Source organism: Mirounga leonina, unplaced genomic scaffold, assembly GCF_011800145.1.
Source record: "Mirounga leonina isolate KUSES-001 unplaced genomic scaffold, KU_Mleo_1.0 Mir_125, whole genome shotgun sequence".
Classification (NCBI taxonomy): domain Eukaryota; kingdom Metazoa; phylum Chordata; class Mammalia; order Carnivora; family Phocidae; genus Mirounga; species Mirounga leonina.
In genome coordinates, this window is record NW_023270305.1 from 76,517,543 (window position 1) to 76,537,056 (window position 19,514).

Consider the following 19,514-nt stretch of genomic DNA (forward strand, 5'->3'; position numbering starts at 1 on the left):
CCCTCCCGGTGCTGGGTGCTGGGTGCTGGGGGTACTGTGGCTCTCAGCATGGAGGAACCTCACTCCACCAGCCCCTCCCGGTGTTGGATGCTGGGGGTACTGTGGCTCTCAGAATAGAGGAACCTCACTCCACCAGCCCCTCCCGGTGTTGGGTGCTGGGGGCACTGTGGCTCTCAACATAGAGGAACCTCACTCCACTAGCTCCTCCCAGTGCTGGGTGCTGGGTGCTGGGGGTACTGTGGCTCTCAGCATAGAGGAACCTCACTCCACTAGCTCCTCCCGGTGCTGGGTGCTGGGTGCTGGGGGTACTGTGGCTCTCGGCATAGAGCAACCTCACTCCACCAGTCCCTCCCAGTGCTGGGTGCTGGGGGTACTGTGGCTCTCAGCATAGAGGAACCTCACTCCACCAGACCCTCCCGGTGCTTGGTGCTGGGCCCTGCCCCGCCCCTGACAGATGGCCACCCAGCTCTGCCAGAATACTTCTACCTCGACAGTCAGCCAGTTCCATTTTTGGAGAACACAGATTGCTCGAAAGCTCTCCCTTAAATAGAATCAAAGTTTGCTTTTCTTTAACTTTTTCCCCTTGGCTCTCGAGAGCTGCCTGAGTTAATGCGTGTTCCTCTCTTGGAAGATGACAGCTCCCCACCAGGCCTCAGTCACAGTTCAGGCGTGCATCTGCTTGGACACATTTGTGCTAAGCATTACGTGTTGTAAAAACACAAATAAAATTGTATTTTCAACATCCGTATCTGTGGAGAAATGCTCCCCCACCACCACCGTTTTTGTGTATCTTTTTATTTCTTGTTTACCATGTTGCCTCGAAGCCTTGCTTTTGTTGCACCAAGAGAGACCTTGGTATTCCATCATGAGTTTTCCATTGCCAAAGGGAAGTACCAAAGGGAAGGGAGGGCCCCCTCCCCATAAGAAATCCCCACAGCGGAGTGACTTCTTAATCCCCCACAGTCAGCCCTGACACAGCATCGTTGTCAACAAGGAAGGTGAGAAAACCTTCCACAGCTTGTCCTGCCTCCCACTTGTCCCTATGGCTAGAAAGATTGGAGCCAGGTGTTTGTGGCTCCCTGCTTTTAAAGTATTGTCACCAACATGCTGTCACAATTACAGTGTGATTTTAGTTGATGATGCAGCCAGCAGAAATTCTCTCTGCGTATTAGAAGGAGTGAAAATTATGTTGAAAACTACACGGCATTGTGTTGCCCTTCCAGTAGCTACTCATGGTGTCATCCACATTTGTGATTTTTACGCTATGGAAATCCACCTGATTCCTCAATCCGGAATAAAATTTCCCTGGCAGGTGCCTGGTTTGGAATAAAATAGCACCGGACTCCCCAGCAAAGTCACAGTGTTATAAATGTGTTTACGTCTCTGTTGCAGAGAACTGGTACTCTGTGGAGCTCCCTCCTGCTTTCTTATACTCAGTTGCTCTGTTGAGGTCAGTGGAAAATTCAGTTTAATCACATGCAGTACTTTGTTAGAGTAACTTCTAGAAAGCAGTACCTTTGACAAAAAGATCTCTGTTAGGAAAGGATTCACATTCTTTCTTTTCCTTTAATAATTTATAATTGAATAAAACAGTATGAGCTCTTATTTACACATGAGCAAAACATTTATACGCTGGATCTCCTCTCATATTCAACTTATGATCATGAACAGTCAAAGAGAACTTTTCCGCAGATAACAAGGGGCAATTGTTAAGAACCCTTTCTCCTGGCTGAGCCCACTTGATGTTTTGAAGGGCTCAAACCATGCAGTTCTTTGCTCCGCGATGAGGAGCGTTCCTGGTCTACAGTCTGGCCTTGACATTGCAGCCTCGCTTATTAAATCATGCGGGTTAGGTGTTTTAAAGCACCGTGCTACATCTTTTGAGATGAGGAAGCTGCTTCCAGGGAGGTAGTTTTCAAAGATTTTCCCTCAGACTACTGAAGAACGGTTTTTGTTATAACTTCATGACAGCAGCTGGGACCCAGCAAAGCCCCAAAGGTTAACTCTGTTCTCGGTGGTTCACTGAAGTCCATGGGCTGCCTTGGGATGCCCAAAACGATACGGTTGCATTTAGAAGCTATTAGCAACCTCCTCGGGAGGGTTTGTTCCAAGGCACACGTGCTGTTTGCTGACTGCCTTCCTGGGTGTCTGGAGTCAGAAGTGATCCCCCACACCCCCCCACCCCCACCGTTGTTTCTTTAGCATTTGTCCCAGTGTGACCATACCTAAGGCCAATTAGCACCCTGCCAGTGATTAGCCCCCGGACTCCCACCCCTGATTCCAAGCCAGACCTGGGAGCAGAGGGAGACTTCCTGATGCTAACTAACTGTAAAATAGCCCTCGGACCCTGTTGGTCTAATGCTTTCAGACAGGGAGGGAGCGGTTCCTATGGGTGAAATTCCCAAGGCCCTTAGAGGCAGAGCCATGCTGGGATTGACTTCGGGTGGCTACGTGACTTCCCCAGGAACACACTACTACTAGTCCTGGTGTGGGACAGAGATGGGATTTCATCTCAAACTTGAATCCAAATTCAAGTTGAATACCCGGATTTAGTAGGTGGGCATCTGATAGAATTCTGTTGCAGAGATGGGCAGTTAGAATATTAGAGGAGGGCGCCTGGGTGGCTCAGTTGGTTAGGCAACTGCCTTCGGCTCAGGTCATGATCCTGGAGTCCCGGGATCGAGTCCCGCATCGGGCTGCCTGCTCGGCAGGGAGTCTGCTTCTCCCTCTGGCCCTCCTTCCTCTCATGCTGTCTCTCATTCTCGCTCTCAAATAAATAAAATCTTTAAAAAAAAAAAAAAAGAATATTAGAGGAGATTTTCTTGATACCCAGTCCTTTATTTTAGAGACAAAAACGTACTAGCACAACTTGAACGGGTTCAGAGAATTAGGTAATAATGTATTGATGTTAACTTCCTGATCTGATGGTTGTGTTATGGCTGTGGAGGAGAATGTCCTTATTTGTAGAAATACACACTGAGCTTTTAGGTTTGTTGGAACATCGTGTAGACAGGGGAGCGGTTCTCAGATGGCTCAGGGAAAATAACATTTTTGTGCCACTGTTGTAACTTTACGTTAAAATGAATGGATGGACGTGAGTGGTTTGGGGACCACCCCAAGGCTCTAAAGTTGGCTTGTAGCAGAGGAGATATAACTTGGGCTCCCCCTACCCCCAACTTTGTTTAGGCATCTACTTACCCTAAATTTGGCTTCAGCCTTTCAGAGATCAGAGTATCACTGAGCACCTGCTGCCATTGGACCTAAAACGTAAGAATAACACCGGGTGTAGACGTGTCTGACTGATGCTTCCTCAGGATGCTTTCCCACAATACTTGAGAACTTTAATTATCCAGAGTTCTGTCCTTGTCACTAGCTTGCAAGTGAGGGGATCCCTGCTGCTTGCTGGATCAGCCCAGATTATTCAGAGTCAGTTCAGTGTGTGCTTTTTTTGTTGAAGTGGAGAGAAGGAGAGTCATGGTCAGAAGTGACCTCCTGGGCTCACCGCCTCTGCGATTGTGTGGACTATGAGGGAATTTTCGTTTAGAGACCACAGGATTGTGGATCTTTGCTGTGCTTATAGATGTGCTCTGAGGGCTTGAGCCAGGGCAGGTGGTCAGTTAAAAATGAACGGTGAGTAACGAATGCCCCAGCCTGGGGTTGTGGGAGCTGAGTCTGAGTCTGTGCTGTCCCTTCCTTGCCTTGTCCCTGGGAAACCCCTTCTGAGCCACTTCATCCCCTGCTGAGTGACCTTTGAAAACAGTAACCAAAGCCTTTGAAACAGAGATGCAAACATTATGTGCAGATCAGCATGGTGTAATAGGGTATGTCTGGATCAGAAGTGGGAGCCTGGCTAGTTGTTTCATCCGGTGGGATATGAAGAAAGGAGAAGGTTCAATCCCTGACTTTGGGAAGCTTGTGATAACTGGGGAAATGACACTGGCACAAATAAGCAGTCCTCAGCTGAGCTGTGGCACTGTCTCGGCCTGTCTTATTGAAAACTGCAGTGTGGGCCTCTGTCCTACCTTTCACAGAGCCGTATGCATAGTGGTTAGGAGAGAGACTCACCGCCACGTTCAGATCCAGTCTTTACCAAACTGTTGAACTCTGTGAACCTCAACTGCATTATCTGTAAAATGGGATAAATGACTGCTTGTCTCCTGCAATTGTTGAGAATTGAATGGAGTCATTCAGTAAAGAATACCCACGCTGAGTGGACCCTTGGGAGAGCAGATGGGGCTTCAGATGAGGAAGGGAGAACATAAGCCAAGATTTGGAGGCTAGAATCCAAATTGTGTTGGAGGATGTTCAGGGAGCTAGCTGGACTGGGGTGAGGGAGAACATGGGGGCATCCTGAGGGATCCGGGTGCCCCACATGGCAGGCCCTGAACACCAGGTACCATTTAGAAAGGGAACCCCCAAGAGTTTCCATATGGTGGACAGAGATGACTGTCAGGGCATGTGGGAGGCAGCCTGGTCCTTAGGAAGGGACTGGTAAGGGCCTGTCTGTCCATAGGAGGCTGGGAATGAGGCCTCAGAGCCTCCCAGGGGTGATGTTGTAAGTCCTGAGCTCAGCAGCGGAGGGGGATTTCACAGGAAAGCCCCAGGACTCTGTGTTGACTGGGTATGGAGCAGCTAGAAGAAGTATTAGCCACAGACGACTCCGGGGTTCTGAGCCTGAATGAATGTCCAGCAGAGGATTTGGGAAGTAGGAAGAGAAACAGGGCCATGAGGGCAAGACCTGTTTGAGTTTGAGGTGACAGCAAGACATCTGTGAAAACGTTCAGTGGGATACTTTAGGCGTGAATGCCAACTTCAGGAGACAAAATTCAGATGTTTGTGATAATGTACTTCCTATTTCTAAGTGATTTTTGGTTTTGGACTTCTATGTAAATATTTTTATCCAGGGCCCACAGTGGAGACCTGACATTTCTTCAACAGTGTATTAGGGACCTCAGATAGTCTTTCAGTGTTTCTGTTGTCCCGAGGACTGGTCCCAGGCCTCCGGTCCCCGCTTTGGAGCTCTGTCACCACAGCTGTGCTCTGGCAGAAGAGCCTGCAGGCTCCCTGAGCCCACATTCCCCGTGCTCCTGACATTCCCTGCAAAAAGTGTCCCCCCACACCCCACAGCCAAACCAAAAGCGAATGCCGCTGAAAAATTCAGACCAGGACCCCAAAATGGATTTTGTGTGCAGGCTGCCAGTGAGCGGACAATAGTAACCATCTCTCTCTGAGTACCTCATTGTGCCCGATAGCATGCTAGGTGCCTGCATGCATTTCTGTTTTCATCTTCACAGTAACTCAAAGAGGGATGTGCTGATATCCTGGATCCCCGTGTGAAAACCGGGAAGTTAGGGATGTGCCCAGGAACACGCAGTAAGGGACAGGGTTGGAATTCACACCACGTCTGCCTGACTTCAACCTCTGTTATTGTTGATCAGCTGCTAGAATTGGGGATTCAGATCGGTCAGGGTTGGGGGGACACACACAGTGCCTGCCAATGAAATCCACCCCTCCCCGGGGCCCCACCCACACAGCCATTGTGGTTTCCTGCCACTCTTGCTCTGGCCCCTAAAATGCTAGGGAACCAGCTCCTTCAGTGGGCATCATTTTCTCCCTGACCCCAGGGGAGTCACTTAGTAATTCTGCCCAGTTCCTTCATGTGGAGGTGAGCAAGAGCCATTCATTAAAATGATTTAGAAGCCAAATGTCAGGGGAACATGTCTCCTTGTCTGAACATTGATTTTTATTTCGGGAGCCGTTTGGCCAGCAGCAAGCCTGTAACCGCCACTACTGGGCACATACAGTTCAGCCGTCTTGGCCACTCATGGTTTCTCTGGACGACCCAGGTCTCTGCAAACAGGTATTCCTCAGCCCTGTAATCTCTGAGATGCCGGTACTTTATCAAACTACCATTTAACGCAGCACACTTAATTTTAAAAGCCTGGAAGATATGAGAAAATACAAATCACCTGTGATCTCCTCACCCAGAACTCATCCCTGGGTCTGTAATCATCTGCGTCTGTTTTCTCAGTACTTATACATGTATATAATGGGAACCACGATGTGTAGGTGACTCCTCGCTGTTACTAATACTAGCTGTCGCACTGCCGTTAGTCCGGATGATACCAGGCTCTTTCTGCAAGGTGCACATGCTGGTCCCAGCACGTCCCTGAGTTCTGGATGTTCTATCAGCCATGCAGGAGGAGAAGCTGATTCTTTGTGGTACATCCGTCATAGAAGTAGTTTGTTTCCTAGTTGGAATGTGCTTTAAGAGTGAGAAAATTGCTGTTAATCTTCCTGGGAGTCATTTAAACGTGATTCCTAAGCTATGTCTCCCTGAGGAACCAGTTCTTTGTTTCGAGAAAGTACAAAGCCAAGCCATTCCCCATGAAAAGTTTGTACATAACATGTGGAAAGACTAAGGTAACTTACGCCTTCTGATTTTTTTTTTTAATCCCAGTATAGGTAACATGCAGTGATCTGTTAGTTTCTGGTGTACAGTATAGTGATTCAACACTTCCATCCATCACCCAGTGCTCATCATGACAGGTGCACTCCTTACTCCCCATCACCTAGTAACTCCTTTTGATTTTTGAACATTCGATTCCTCCAGCCAATTTTCACCCCCCAACCGTAACAAAACAGGGCGTCTGGGTTCTCAGAGTTAAAATAAGCATGTGAGATTTACCTTGCTGGTCTCTGTTGTATAATCTACCATTGTTATGACCATGAATCCCCTACACGTCTCATAATTTGGAATTCTTTAGGATTCTGTCTTGGGAGCTCTCGTTCCCAATAGAAGTGACCTGCCAAATGTATTGCCCACATAATATGGAAGCTTCTACGGCAGTTGTGGTGCCAGCGACCCAAAATAAACTTGGATTTGTTTTTGTATATCATAAGCGTCCAAGTATTTAGAACCAAAAATGTAAAACAACTCACAACAGATTAGTGGGAGGATAATTAGAGACGAGACAGATTGTTAAAAAGAATGCTAACGAGAGAAAAGCCAGGAGAGGCAAGGGGAAATGAGGAGGGGTCTGTACCCCAGAAAACCAGGAGAAGCAGGCGTGTAGTCACGTGTGGTTGTGCGAGAGCCACGTTGCTCTTGGGCTGGCCACTACCCGCCCCCCCCCCCCACCCCGTGTCCTGAGGAAGGAGGAGAACACAGGTTAAGTACTTCCCAGAAACCGATGCCTTGTATGCTGCTTGTTAAAATTATCATTTTCTGCTTCAGTTTTCTAAAGAGCATAGAGAATACCCTTTCTTGACTAAAGAGTTATTCATGTGGGAGCCTTAAGTTTTAGAACAGAGAAACATGAACTAAAAATGCCTAAGAATTAAAGTAAAATCTTCTTACCATGTTTCTAACTGCACTTCCCCATATGGCACACTCTCTTTTTTAGACCCTCTCCATATGTCTCAAATGTTCCTTCTCGCTGTTACATTTTTGTGTCTGTCCCCTGGGGGTAGACATGGAGTGCAGAGAGGGTATTTGTTTACCCGCATGTGCTGTGGTGCTTGATGCTGAGCCCCTCAGATCCCTGCAGGGCCTGCCTGGGCACCTCCTTTGTGGTGCCTCCTCCCGCTGAGCCCCTACTGGGCGCTCAGCACTGGAGGGCAGGTGGGCACCTGCAGGGCCCCTGCCTGATCCCCACACTAGGCTGGAGTGTAATTGGCAGGCTGCAGGAGGCCCTCCACACTGTTGATGCCTTGTCTTCGTACTTCCCCAACTCTGCTGTGAACCCACAGACTCTACAAATACCCGCAGTTGCTCCAGTGGTTCTCACAGCCGGGAAGCCACCCAGAGGGCAGTTCTTCATCCATTTTTAAGGCTGGAGCCATCGTGTTTCCTTGGAGTGGGCCGTTGTGTGATGGTTGTTTGCAGGAAATCTTGCTTGACTTTGTATTTTTTTTTCAGGGAGCAACACAGTGGATGGTCTGACTTGGAAAATTGGAGTGTTTATAAGTAGAGCATGAATTAGTAGTGGTTCTTAGGCTACTAATTTAATCTGGCTAAATCCATAATGTTTAACCTAAGGTGGTAAGAAAAATGCTGTGGTGACCATTTGAACCCCTTGAGGTTCTTCCGTGGATTTTTTTTTTCTTTTATCCAAATATGTATAGTTAAGTTTAAAAAGTGGAATTCATTTGAGAGTTCGGCTATCTGTAGAACCCTGGAATACCAGAATGAGGCTTGAGATAACCTGGTCCAAGCTTTTCTATGAAAATCAGGCAAATTGAGTGACTTGCCCAATGTTGCAAGGCTCATTCACAGCAGAGCCAGGCCTCTCAAGGTGCAGGCGGGATGCTGTCCGTGGAAGCCAGACATGAAGGGGGCCTGGAGGCCAGGAGCCCAGGAACATTAAAGGCCCCTTCTTGGAGCATGGGCAGGTAGAGCCTGGCATCTTAGTCACGGTATCTGCCCTGTCCAGAGCAGCATGTGAGCCTTTCTGCTCATCCCTACTGGGAAAACGGGGCTCCTTTTTCACCTTATGCGAAGGCCCATTTTGCACTGATCGCTCATTCCCTCTGACTGATCATGGTGGCCCTGTGACATCACTGCTCCTGACGTGGAAAGCAGGAGTGAGGTTGAGGGCCTGACCACCCCCCCCACCAGAGCATTTAGGAAGAAAACACGTATGTGCCCACCTCTGTTGGGAGAACACCACCTGTGCTCTTCTCCACTTGCCCCTGCCTGTGTTCTCAACCAGGAAGGGAAACCCTTAGATGTTTTAATAATAGCAATAAACACAATGACGGCTATCGCTTGGTCTTTTGCTGTGTCTGAGACACTGCGCTTCGTGTGCTCCCCCATTCCTGGACCCTCCTAACAGCCCACAGGGGCACCGATATCCTCATATTACAGATGAAGAAACCAAGGGATAGAGATGCTATTGAACCAAGGTCCAAAGCTAATAGTTGGTGTGAGAGCCAGGCTTGGAATGCAGTCTGAAGTATGGCTCCGTCATCTCTGCCAGCCACTTGCCACCTGTGTTCTCCCCCACAAGTGTGCCTGTCCCTTTACTCGTTTGCATGTATTTTCGTATTTCATCTTCCTTAGCAGGTACAGTCCTAAAAAGTTGCCTGTGTGCCGAGCCTCTGCCAGTGGATTGACACGTTCAGTAATGTGGCAGTGTGTTGTAGCTGAGCCGCACCACGTCTTGTACACCCCTTTGCATATTCAGAAATGCTGTGCTAATGGGTCGGGGATACGTGTTGAGAGGTGCTAAATATGTATATTTTTAATTAAAAATTATAATGAAAATTTTAAAAAATTCTTTTCATTGGCATCTGTGTTACCATTCGACTTTCACATTTGATAGAAAATCTTATATTGTAAATGATTTTTTTTGTGTGTGCTTAAATGTTCGACCATGTTACTTGCCTGCCTGCTCACACCTGAACAGGCTTTCTGATGCCCAGAGATTCCAGTTCAGAGCCCTGGACGCATAGCCCTGTGTGACTGCTCACCTGTCTCTGAGCTGGCTCTTCGGATGGCTGCCCATTGGAAGAGGGACCACCTGGGCAGAGGGATGGCCAATAGTCACTTTGTCCCTCCCTCAGCTGGCAACCCCTACCCAGGCAGTGAGGATTTGCCTCCGGTAGGGCAGCCCCCTTCCATCTACACGTTGGGAGCGTTGCTAATTGTGATCCCACTCCCCTCTCAGTGACGTGTTAACACTCCCGGCAACATGGGTGTGTATCATTGGAGAGCTCAGTCGGGAAGGACTGATCAGTGCCTACAGAATCGTGGTGGTGAGATAGGGAGTGGAGCTTATTAACTTGAGCAAACACTTCCTGAATGTCAGGCCCTGAGGCCACAACAGGACTAAGCACCATCTTTCTCAGGGAGATAATGCAGCACGGTGAGGCGGGCACTGAAATCAAGGTGGCAGAGTACCATGGGGGGGACATGGGGGGGACGTGACATTGTTTTAGTGTTTGAGGATCTTAGTGCTGAGCAGGGGTTTTACTGTGGGGGAAAGGAAGTTAGTTACTTGCTGACCCTGAGTCCTGCCCACAAGCCCGTGATGTTTCCCATGGTCATATTGCCTGGGGTCTGGTCATGGAAATGCAGACTGACTAAGCTTTTGGGAAAAACCTTGGTTTTCCATTTTTAAAAGCTAGATTCAAACCACTGGAGGAAGAAAGTTTCCTGGCCAATTTTATACGCCAGCCTCCTTTGTCTCTAGCCCAGCCTGTCCGTCAGAAGGACGTATTCTCCCCTGTTGTTGTCAGACCTTACAGAGAGCGGGGATGGACTCTGGCACCCAGTGGCAATAACAGTAAGGCTGGTTTGCAAATGAAGCTGTTGCCCAAAGAGACACAAAAGCTGCCAAGGATGCCTTTAGTCCTTTGTCTCACAAGTGGTTAGAAACTTAGTATTTCCCCTTCTTTCAGCCTATCTGCTCCCTAATGGTGAGCCATGATGCCAGGTGGAATTTTTTCTGCCAGCGGGACATTCAGAAGAGAGTTCAGTTGACAAGCTTTTCGCTTTGCTCAACACAGTTCAGCCGGCCTCCACTGTACATGTCTTCGCCCCAGCACGGCCCAGCTCTCTGGCCTCATCCCACATCCTGCCCTCCCGCTGGTCCTCTGCAGCATGGCCCCATGGCCTCCTTCATGTCTTGCTCACAGCCCCGTGCAGCCTGTCTCCTCTGCCCCCACGCTGCCTCTCCTCTCCTGAGCTTATCCCTGGTCAGCAGTTGGTGATGTGTTTGAGCCTCTGTGTGACAAAAGAAACAGATGCTAACCGAAACAGCTGAGTGTGAGGGCATTTTTGCTTGAGTTGACTTTGACTTAGATTTGGCCTTATCTGAGATAAGTTGTGCTGAAGAGCCTGCCCCCCTCCCTTGAGCTGCCCTTGGGGTTTCTCTGACAAGCTGTGCCTAAGATACCAGCCACAGTGAATTCGTTTGGGACCATCGTAAGTCAAATACGCTAGCCCCCATCTGATTGAGGTTCAGTGGTGTGGGTGAGTTAAGCCTGATGTCTTTGGCCACCCAGTGCCACAGATTTCGCATGATGGCTCTTGCAGTAAGTATTTTCAACCCAGGATTCTCTGGGTTTAGAAAGCAGGCACGCCAGCCCGGCAGTTAACTGTGACCTGGTGGGGTTGCCAGCCCCCATCCTCACTGTCCCACCCTCACTCCTGTACTCAAACCTGGGTGCTCCCAAACTATGACTGTATTCTTTTTGACTTTCTCACCCAAATACAGCTTTGCTAAGGGGGAATCAACAGTTTGGCATATTGAAGGAGGTGGGCTGGAAGGAGTGAGAGTTGGGGGGTGGGCAGTTGTATTTTTCAGCACTCTTCATTGGAGTGACAGAAAGTCAAATCAAAAGTAGACAAGATGAAAAAAAAAAGAAAATTTCAAAAGGAAATCCATTGGCTCACATCACTGGGAAGTATGGTTGGATCTAGGGGCTCTTCCTCTCATTCTGGGCCTCATCCCTGCTCAGCCCTTCATTCTTCACAGACTTCTACAAATGTGGGCAACTCCAGGTGACGAGAACCAGTACTCCCTCATAACTGCGGTGGGTGGGAGTCATGGGTCCCCTACGGATGGCCCAGTGGGGTGGGGATGGCCCTGCTGAAGCCATAAGAAGAGGAGTTTTGTTGAATAAGAGAAGGGATAAAGGATACTGAACAGTTGAAAACAACAACAGAGGACCACTGCATTGATCTTAAATGGTCATCCTTTAAAACATTGGAAGTTTAGTATATTTGAGGGGTTTTTCCCTTATATATATCAAATATTTTGATCATAAATTTCAGCACTGGTGAAAGCTAATCTTCCGGCATAGCTAAAAAAAACCAGACACAAATTAAATGCACATATAATAGCACAAAAATCTATTAGAAACCAAACATCAAATATATCCTAACCTTATATAAAAAATTACTTTGGACGCTTTGTACCCTAATCAAATTTTGTCAGATCTCCTTAGCATTTAAAATAAAAGCCTTTCGGAATTTTTAGGTGACGCTTATGATAGGCCCTAACCGTAATGGGGGAAATCCCCACAAATTAATGACCTTCAGTCTTACTGTAAATGGCATTTTAGGTACAAGGAAGCTTTCTGGTTAAATCTGCTTTATGTTGCAGGTCTGATAAGTAACAAAAATAAAATGTCTTTGTCATGGACCTCCTAAACTTGGGTGTACAATGTCTAAACGAATCGTCTTGAATATACTTCTGAACTATCAGATTTGTTTGACATTTTGTCTTAAATCTCCAGAACCCCAGCTGGAAGGTGACAGAGCATATTTTGAAGTCATCTGTTATAACATCTCTTTATCTTAAAAGGAGTATTTAAGAGATTTTGACTTGAAAATCACCAACATTAATAATGTATGACATAGGGCGCCTGGGTGGCTCAGTTGGTTAAGCAACTGCCTTCAGCTCAGGTCGTGATCCTGGAGTCCCAGGATCGAGTCCCACATCGGGCTTCCTGCTCAGTGGGGAGTCTGCTTCTCCCTCTGACCCTCCTCCCTCTCATGCTCTCTCTCACTCTCTCTCTCAAATAAATAAATAAAATCTTTAAAAAAAAATAAAATAAAATAGTGTATGACATATTCAAGCTTTTATGAGAATTCTGCCTTTAATGTATGTAATTTTATTCAAGAAAGTTAAAATGTGCTCATTATTGTCAATGAAAATGTAACCCAGGATCAGAGATCCAGAGCTTGGTGTAAGAAAATCATTACAAAAGCTCAAAAGTATAGTTTATGTTTAGAGCCAACTCTCCTGTTTGCCACTTTAAATCATATTTTTATTACTGTTATTAGATGCAGATAAAGCTCATGGAACAAGTTGTGGCTGGTCTTTAATGTGGCAGCTCCGGAGGTGGCTCTGTCAAGGAGCTTGTTCACATCCTTCCTCGACTGTAAACCCAGTCCATCCCAGGCAGCCTGTGCTCATCGGTCTGCAGCCTTCTGTGCAGTGTGACCGCTAACTGGCCTGGGATTCTGGGCTGGCGTTCAGGCTCTCCAAGACTTTTACCCATCTCCATATGTGGAGCACATCGTCCAGCACCTTCCTGCCCAGGACCCCTGGTGGAGCAAGGAGAGCATTGGAGCTGCTGGGGGTGGGGGGGGCGGGGGGTGAGTTGGGGGGTTGGGGGGTGTGGACCCCAGTTGTTCTGAGAGCCTAATCTTTAGCTTGGAAGTTAAAATCCTGGTCACTCGTGAGCACATGCTACATGAGACAGTGTCTTTTTCATTTTTTAACAGTGATTTCCATTCGTTCTTTGTTCTTTGTGCAAAGGTGTTGCAGTTTATACGTTATTGAACAAGCTGTAGAGGAAGTCATTACTTGGTGAAAAAATGTTACTTAGCATCACCTAATACAGCATGCCAGCAATTGCAGAGATTTTCTGATGGTCCCATTCTAGATATTCTCATCCGTAATACAATTCATGCAGAGCACAGTGTGGCAAAGCCTCCAACCAAAACGCTCAAGCACCAAATAAAATCTGTGTAGTTGGATTTTATGATTAATGGGGGAGCGGAAAGAAAAGCCCATCATTTGAAGTCATGTCAAATCTTGCTGAAACACCCAGTACTCCCCCACGCTTCAGGTCCCATGTAGTGGGGTCTGGAACTGCCTTGTATCCTGTATGTATCCAGCCCCCATACTTAAGAGAGAGGGTGTCAGGAAAGGGGTGTGGCCCAGCAGGGGCTGCTGCTCTTGGGCTCTTCTTTCTGTCCACAGCCCAGGCTATCCCAGGAATTCATGATTGGGCCAATGTGAGCAGGCCCTATGGGAAAGTGTGTTCTTCCAAAATATGGCACAGAGAGGGTGTGAGCAGAAACACTGGTCAATGAGGGCTTCCGGTCCACCATGTTTGGTTAGTTACTGTTTACTTATAGTGGGTAAAGATTGCCTGAGACTTTGCAGAAGAGTGTGAGGATTTGCCTCTCCTGCTGGGAAAATGTGTAAAGTTCTAAGAGAAAGAAAAATCCCATTATCTTTGTTAAAAAATCAAAAATACACATTGGAATTCAAGGTGCTTTTGCTACAGCTGGGAAAAGTAGATGGTATGACTTGAATGAAAGAAGAAGAAATGGAGCAGATGTGTGGGCAAAATAGCCACAGGGAAGTGGGGGGGCTGTGGAATTCCCACTCTGCCTCCTTCCCTAGAAGGTAACAGGTTTCCCTTTAAATTAGAGAGAAATGTTGCTTGGAGCCTGGACACTGTTGTGCGGTGGTGCAGGGCTTGGGGCTTGGGGCTGGGCGGGCACAGCCGTCCTCTGAGACGTCCGTGAACCACACTGCCCGTTCTGCATTCAGAGATTTCCCTTTGAGCCTTTGAGATCTCGTAGCTCCACATGGCAGTGGCCTCGTGGCCTCATGGTTGCTTGTGATACGTTCCTTATCCCAAATCTTCACTCCCTGAACCTCAGCCCCGCTTCCACCTAGAGACACGGGCCATTTCCTTTCCCTAGGATCAGAGGGAGCACTCATCACGGCTTTGGAGGGTTTTATGGAAAGTGAGGATAGACTTTTTTTTTTTTTTTTAAAGATTTTATTTATTTATTTGAGAATGAGATAGAGAGAGCATGAGAGGGGGGAGGGTCAGAGGGAGAAGCAGACTCCCTGCCGAGCAGGGAGCCTGATGCGGGACTTGATCCCGGGACTCCAGGATCACGACCTGAGCCGAAGGCAGTTGCTTAACCAACTGAGCCACCCAGGTGCCCGTGAGGATAGACTTTTGACACTCCACAGTCTTCATGCACTTCCCGGTGCAGGGTCTTCTGATCCATGCTCTTATGGATTAAATAGACCTTTATTGGTGCGCGAGTCTGCACCACTTCACTGGCTGTATGTGTTGGGCCAGTTCCCTGATCGCCCTCAGCCTCAGTCCCCGCCCTGCACAAATGGGGGGATTCTCACTTTGTCATGGGGCTGTTGGGAGTGTTCAGATCATGTAGGTGTCAGTGAGGTCAGGTTCCTCCCTAGTCCCAGACACCTGCCTCTTGGATTTCACTGCCTCCGCAGCTACGTGTGACAGTGCTCCCATGGAATAATGATGCTCAGGTGCCAGAAGCTCGCCAGGCAAGCTTTGTTTTGGTGGCCATCTTGCATGGGTAAAGCTGTTGCCAAGACTGTTCAGAGGACTTTGGCCCTCTCCTGGTAAAATACGTGTCTGAGAAAAAGAGAAATTCCAAGCCCTCACTCGGAGTAGTAATTGTTATTCATAGAGCGCTCCCTGTGCCTTATATTACAGTCTGCATTTAGGTACCTGTTAGGGGCTGAATTATGTCCCTCAGAATTCATATGTTGCAGTCTTAACCCCCAGTAAGTCATTGTGTGACTGCACTTGGTAAAGGTCCTTTAAATAGGTCATTGAGTTAAAACAAGGTCTTTGGGGGCGGGGGGTGTCCCAGTCCAGTGTCACTTGTGTCCTGTAAGAAGAAATTAGGACACAGACGTGCAACGAAGGGAAGCCCATGTGAAGACACAGCAAGAAGGTGGCTGTCTGCCAGCTAACGAGGGAGGCCTCGGAAGGAAACAACCCTGCCGACACCCTGATGTTTTGACTTCTAGCCCCCCGAACTGTGAAAATATCAGTTTCTGTTGTTTACGCCCCATGGGCTGTGGTACTCTATGGTGGCAGCCCCAGAACACTGACACAGTGCCACTGTCTAAGGTCTAATGCTGTCTCTTCTGCTCCTCTTGACACCTTTCTGTGCCGATGAATATTCTGTACGTATTTTCTCAAGTAGCTTTCATTACTCACAAATTTGAAAAGGTCTATTAGCAAGTTATTTGTAGGAGTGCCCAGGTGGCTCAGTCGGTTAAGCGTCTGACTCTTGGTTTTGGCTCAGGTCCTGATCTCAGGGTCGTGCGATTGAACCCCGCACCGGGTTCCGTGCTCAGCAGGGCGTCTGCTTGAAGATTCTCTCCCTCTGCCCTTCCTCCCCTCCCCTCACTCACACACACACACACACACTCTCTCTCAAAATAAATCTTTAAAAAAAAAAAGTTATTTGTAAATATTATTTCTTGAAGTCTTGTTACCAGTAGAAATTGTCCTCTGCCTGGTCATTGCTGCCTTAGCATGCTGACTCCTTGATGAGGCTTAGAATACCTTGGTGCCCAAGCCTTCTGGACAGAGGTGTAGTTTCATGAATGGTCTGCCTTCTGGATTCTGGAGCTAGTGAATCACCACAGTGCTCTCTCATGCATAGCTAAACTAACGTAGGTTTGAAATCGCACAAGAGGATTCATTCGAAGATTTAGAGGTTTATGTGTTCATGTGAAGTGAGTTAACTTGTAAGTAGAAGTCTAAAATCAATTTGGTTTAATATCCTGGTTTACTTTCGTATTTCCTATATGCTTGAATAAAATGTTGTATAAACACACACACACACACACACAGAGAAGCCATTTGTTTAAAGAATTGGTATGTTCGCCTAAAAACCTTGTGAACAGCCCCTTTGCATCGCTGTGCTGTCACCTCGTGTGCTATCCGAGGGCCTTTCAGTGGCTGGCCCCTGCTGGAGGTACTGAGCGGGGCTGCGGAGTCTTAGACCAGGGGTGAGCCTGCTCTGGGAGGCAGTGTGCAACACTCCAGAGTAGAGGATGATCACAGGGCAACATTTTGTTCCTCTTGAACTCCTGCCTGTCAACAACGGAGTAGAAGCAAAGGTAATTCTTAGGATCATTCTGTCTTTACTCCATTTAAAGGAAGAAAATGAGAGGCACAAGCTACCCATAAAAGTGTCATGGTGGGGGAGGGGGGGCAGAATCTGCAGATGGCCACCGTTTCCATACCATCAAAATCTCCACATTGACCAAGTTAAGAGGTGGTGCAGAGCTGGTGGGTGGCAGCCATCTATTAAGAAAAGCTGGGGAGCATGGCCCACCCTACGAGTCTGGTGGCACACCGCAGCTCTGAGCGTTGATGCGCCTTCCTCCCCTAGGCTCACTTCTCAAGAAGGTTCCAGAATTCTCTGCATTCTACCCGGGCTGAAACATTTTTGCCTTAGGGCTTTTAACCCTGTTTTCCCCATGCACAGGAAGAAGTTTCACACTGAAACTCAGCACTCAGTCCCTTACGTAACTGAAGCAACAGACCATGCTTGATGCACTTTGAGATTTTCTTATTCCCTTAAAGAAAACCAAAACGACTCAACACACACATACAAGGTGGTCACAACCCATTCAGTTGATTTTATGATCCACTAGTGGGTTTTGAATCACAATATGAAAAATTCTGCCTTAGACTTAACAGATCAACTAATTTTTTCTAATTGGCTCATCGCAACATGTGGGAAATGAGTCTCTTGTTTTGAAAGGACAGAATTGCGGAAGAGAAGAGAGGAAGGAGGGTACGGGTTTGTACCCAGTGGGGCCAGTCTGCTGCCAGGCAGCCCTGGGAGGGTCTGGAGGTCCCTGGAGTGGTGCAGGCGGTGGGCTGGCGAGGTGGGAGCAGTGCGGGCAGCTCTGGCCACTCCTAGACTTGGAGCACATCTGAGCGCCTCAGTCCAACTTCCCTCCGGGTACAAGAAGGCCGAAGACCTTTCTGCCTTATTTTTCTCTCTGAGGGGCACAGGAATTTTCTAGAAAGTATCATCCTTCAGAAGGAAACTAGCTGTCTGCTGTTTTGTTATCTTTTTGTGCTGCTGGTACTCTGCTCTTCTTTCAGAAGTGAATGAGAGAGAGAGGAGGTGTAGGAATTCCCAGCTTTTGCAAAGGCACACCCCACCTGCACCTCCCTTTGCCCGGCAGTGGCTGTCGGGTGTACCCACGGTGGCCCCCGTGTGTCGGAGGGATGGGGAAGCGTGTCCGAGCGCCAGTGATGCCCCCTGCGTGCCCACTGAGCCCTTGCTCTGTCTCCACAGGCCTCGGCAAGACCAAGAGGAAGACGAGCGCACGGGATGCATCCCCCACGCCCAGCACGGATGCCGAGTACCCCGCCAACGGGGGCGGCGCCGACCGCATCTACGACCTCAACATCCCCGCCTTCGTCAAGTTCGCCTATGTGGCCGAAAGGGAGGACGAGCTGTCCCTGGTGAAAGGGTCACGCGTCACCGTCATGGAGAAGTGCAGCGACGGCTGGTGGCGAGGCAGCTACAATGGGCAGATTGGCTGGTTTCCCTCCAACTATGTCCTAGAGGAGATGGACGAAGCGGCTGCCGAGTCCCCCAGCTTCCTGAGCCTGCGGAAGGGCACCTCCATGAGTAATGGCCAGGGCGCCCGGGTCCTGCACGTGGTGCAGACGCTGTACCCCTTCAGCTCCGTCACTGAGGAGGAGCTCAACTTCGAGAAGGGGGAGACCATGGAGGTGATTGAGAAGCCCGAGAACGACCCTGAGTGGTGGAAGTGCAAAAACGCCCGGGGGCAGGTCGGCCTAGTCCCCAAGAACTACGTGGTGGTCCTAAGCGACGGGCCTGCCCTGCACCCCTCGCAGGCGCCGCAGATAAGCTACGCGGGCCCTGCGTGCAGCGGGCGCTTCGCGGGCCGAGAGTGGTACTACGGGAACGTGACGCGGCACCAGGCCGAGTGCGCCCTCAACGAGCGGGGCGTCGAGGGCGACTTCCTCATTAGGGACAGCGAGTCTTCGGTAAGTGCCCCGGGGCAGCCGAGGTCTGCCCGCCGCAGTGCGCAGCTGTGTGTGTACATCGCACCCCACGCTGGTCGGCACCGTTCCCTCTCCACACACTGCGTATAGCCTAAGAATGTTTGGCCATCCCATTAGCCTAGAGCCCCCCATATTTGGGTCTCCAGTTAAGCTAGAGGAATGCGATTTGCCTATAAACCCGCATAAGGTTGCTGCTCTGTAATAGACTTAAGTCTGCGGTGGGTGTAGGAACCCAGCTGGGGAAGGTGGCCATCACTCTCCTGCGGACGGACCCTCGCGGATGGGATGGTAAGTCAAAGAGCTTTTTAGCTCCCAAAGGTGGTTTTCCCGCTCTACTGAGATTACCCCTTTAATGTTCTAGACTCAGACGTCATTTTCTCTCCGGGCTTCCCATTCTGTTCATGACCCCACTCCCCCCACCCCAGCCCTGGTGGTTGACTCTGTTTCTGCTCTGGGTCCTAGGCATGTCTGCTGCACTCAGCGGGAGGGGCACCTGGTTTCCGACACAGCCTTTGTTGGTTGGTTGGTTTTCCTTTTGAAACCAACCAGTCCTAAGGTCATCTGCACTGCAGGCGACATCACGGAGTTCATCTCCGAAAAGCTTTTAAAGCACTTACCAACAGAATTGAAAAGAAGACAGGGCTTGAGAGAGATGAGTTTGCATGTGTGAACTGAATCAGAGGTATGAGGCCCCTTGACTTGTAGCAGATCCATTTCCAGCGGCGGACAGATGTGGGGTTTGTGTTTTGGGGACATGGCTGGGCCTGTCTGGAAGAACTGGGCCAGTGTCATGCAAGGTCACCTTTTCATGTGTAAATGTTCTGGAAATACTCAACCCAACAGGCTTTGTTGATCCCTTTGCAGATACACCTTCCATATAGTAAGATTTCCCCCGAAACAAGACTTTTGTAGATAGA

At 48.7% G+C, this 19,514-nt stretch overlaps 1 protein-coding gene across 13 annotated transcripts in view; it reads left to right on the forward strand.

Moving 5' to 3' along the window:
• Positions 1 to 19,514, forward strand: part of NCK2 (NCK adaptor protein 2) — a 147,672-nt gene that overhangs the window by 109,869 nt on the left and 18,289 nt on the right. For all 13 annotated transcript variants that reach the window (XM_035001888.1, XM_035001891.1, XM_035001884.1 and 10 more), the window contains one exon: positions 17,858 to 18,579. In XM_035001888.1, the coding sequence (XP_034857779.1) occupies positions 17,858 to 18,579 (722 nt within the window). The remainder of the gene's footprint in view (positions 1 to 17,857; positions 18,580 to 19,514) is intronic.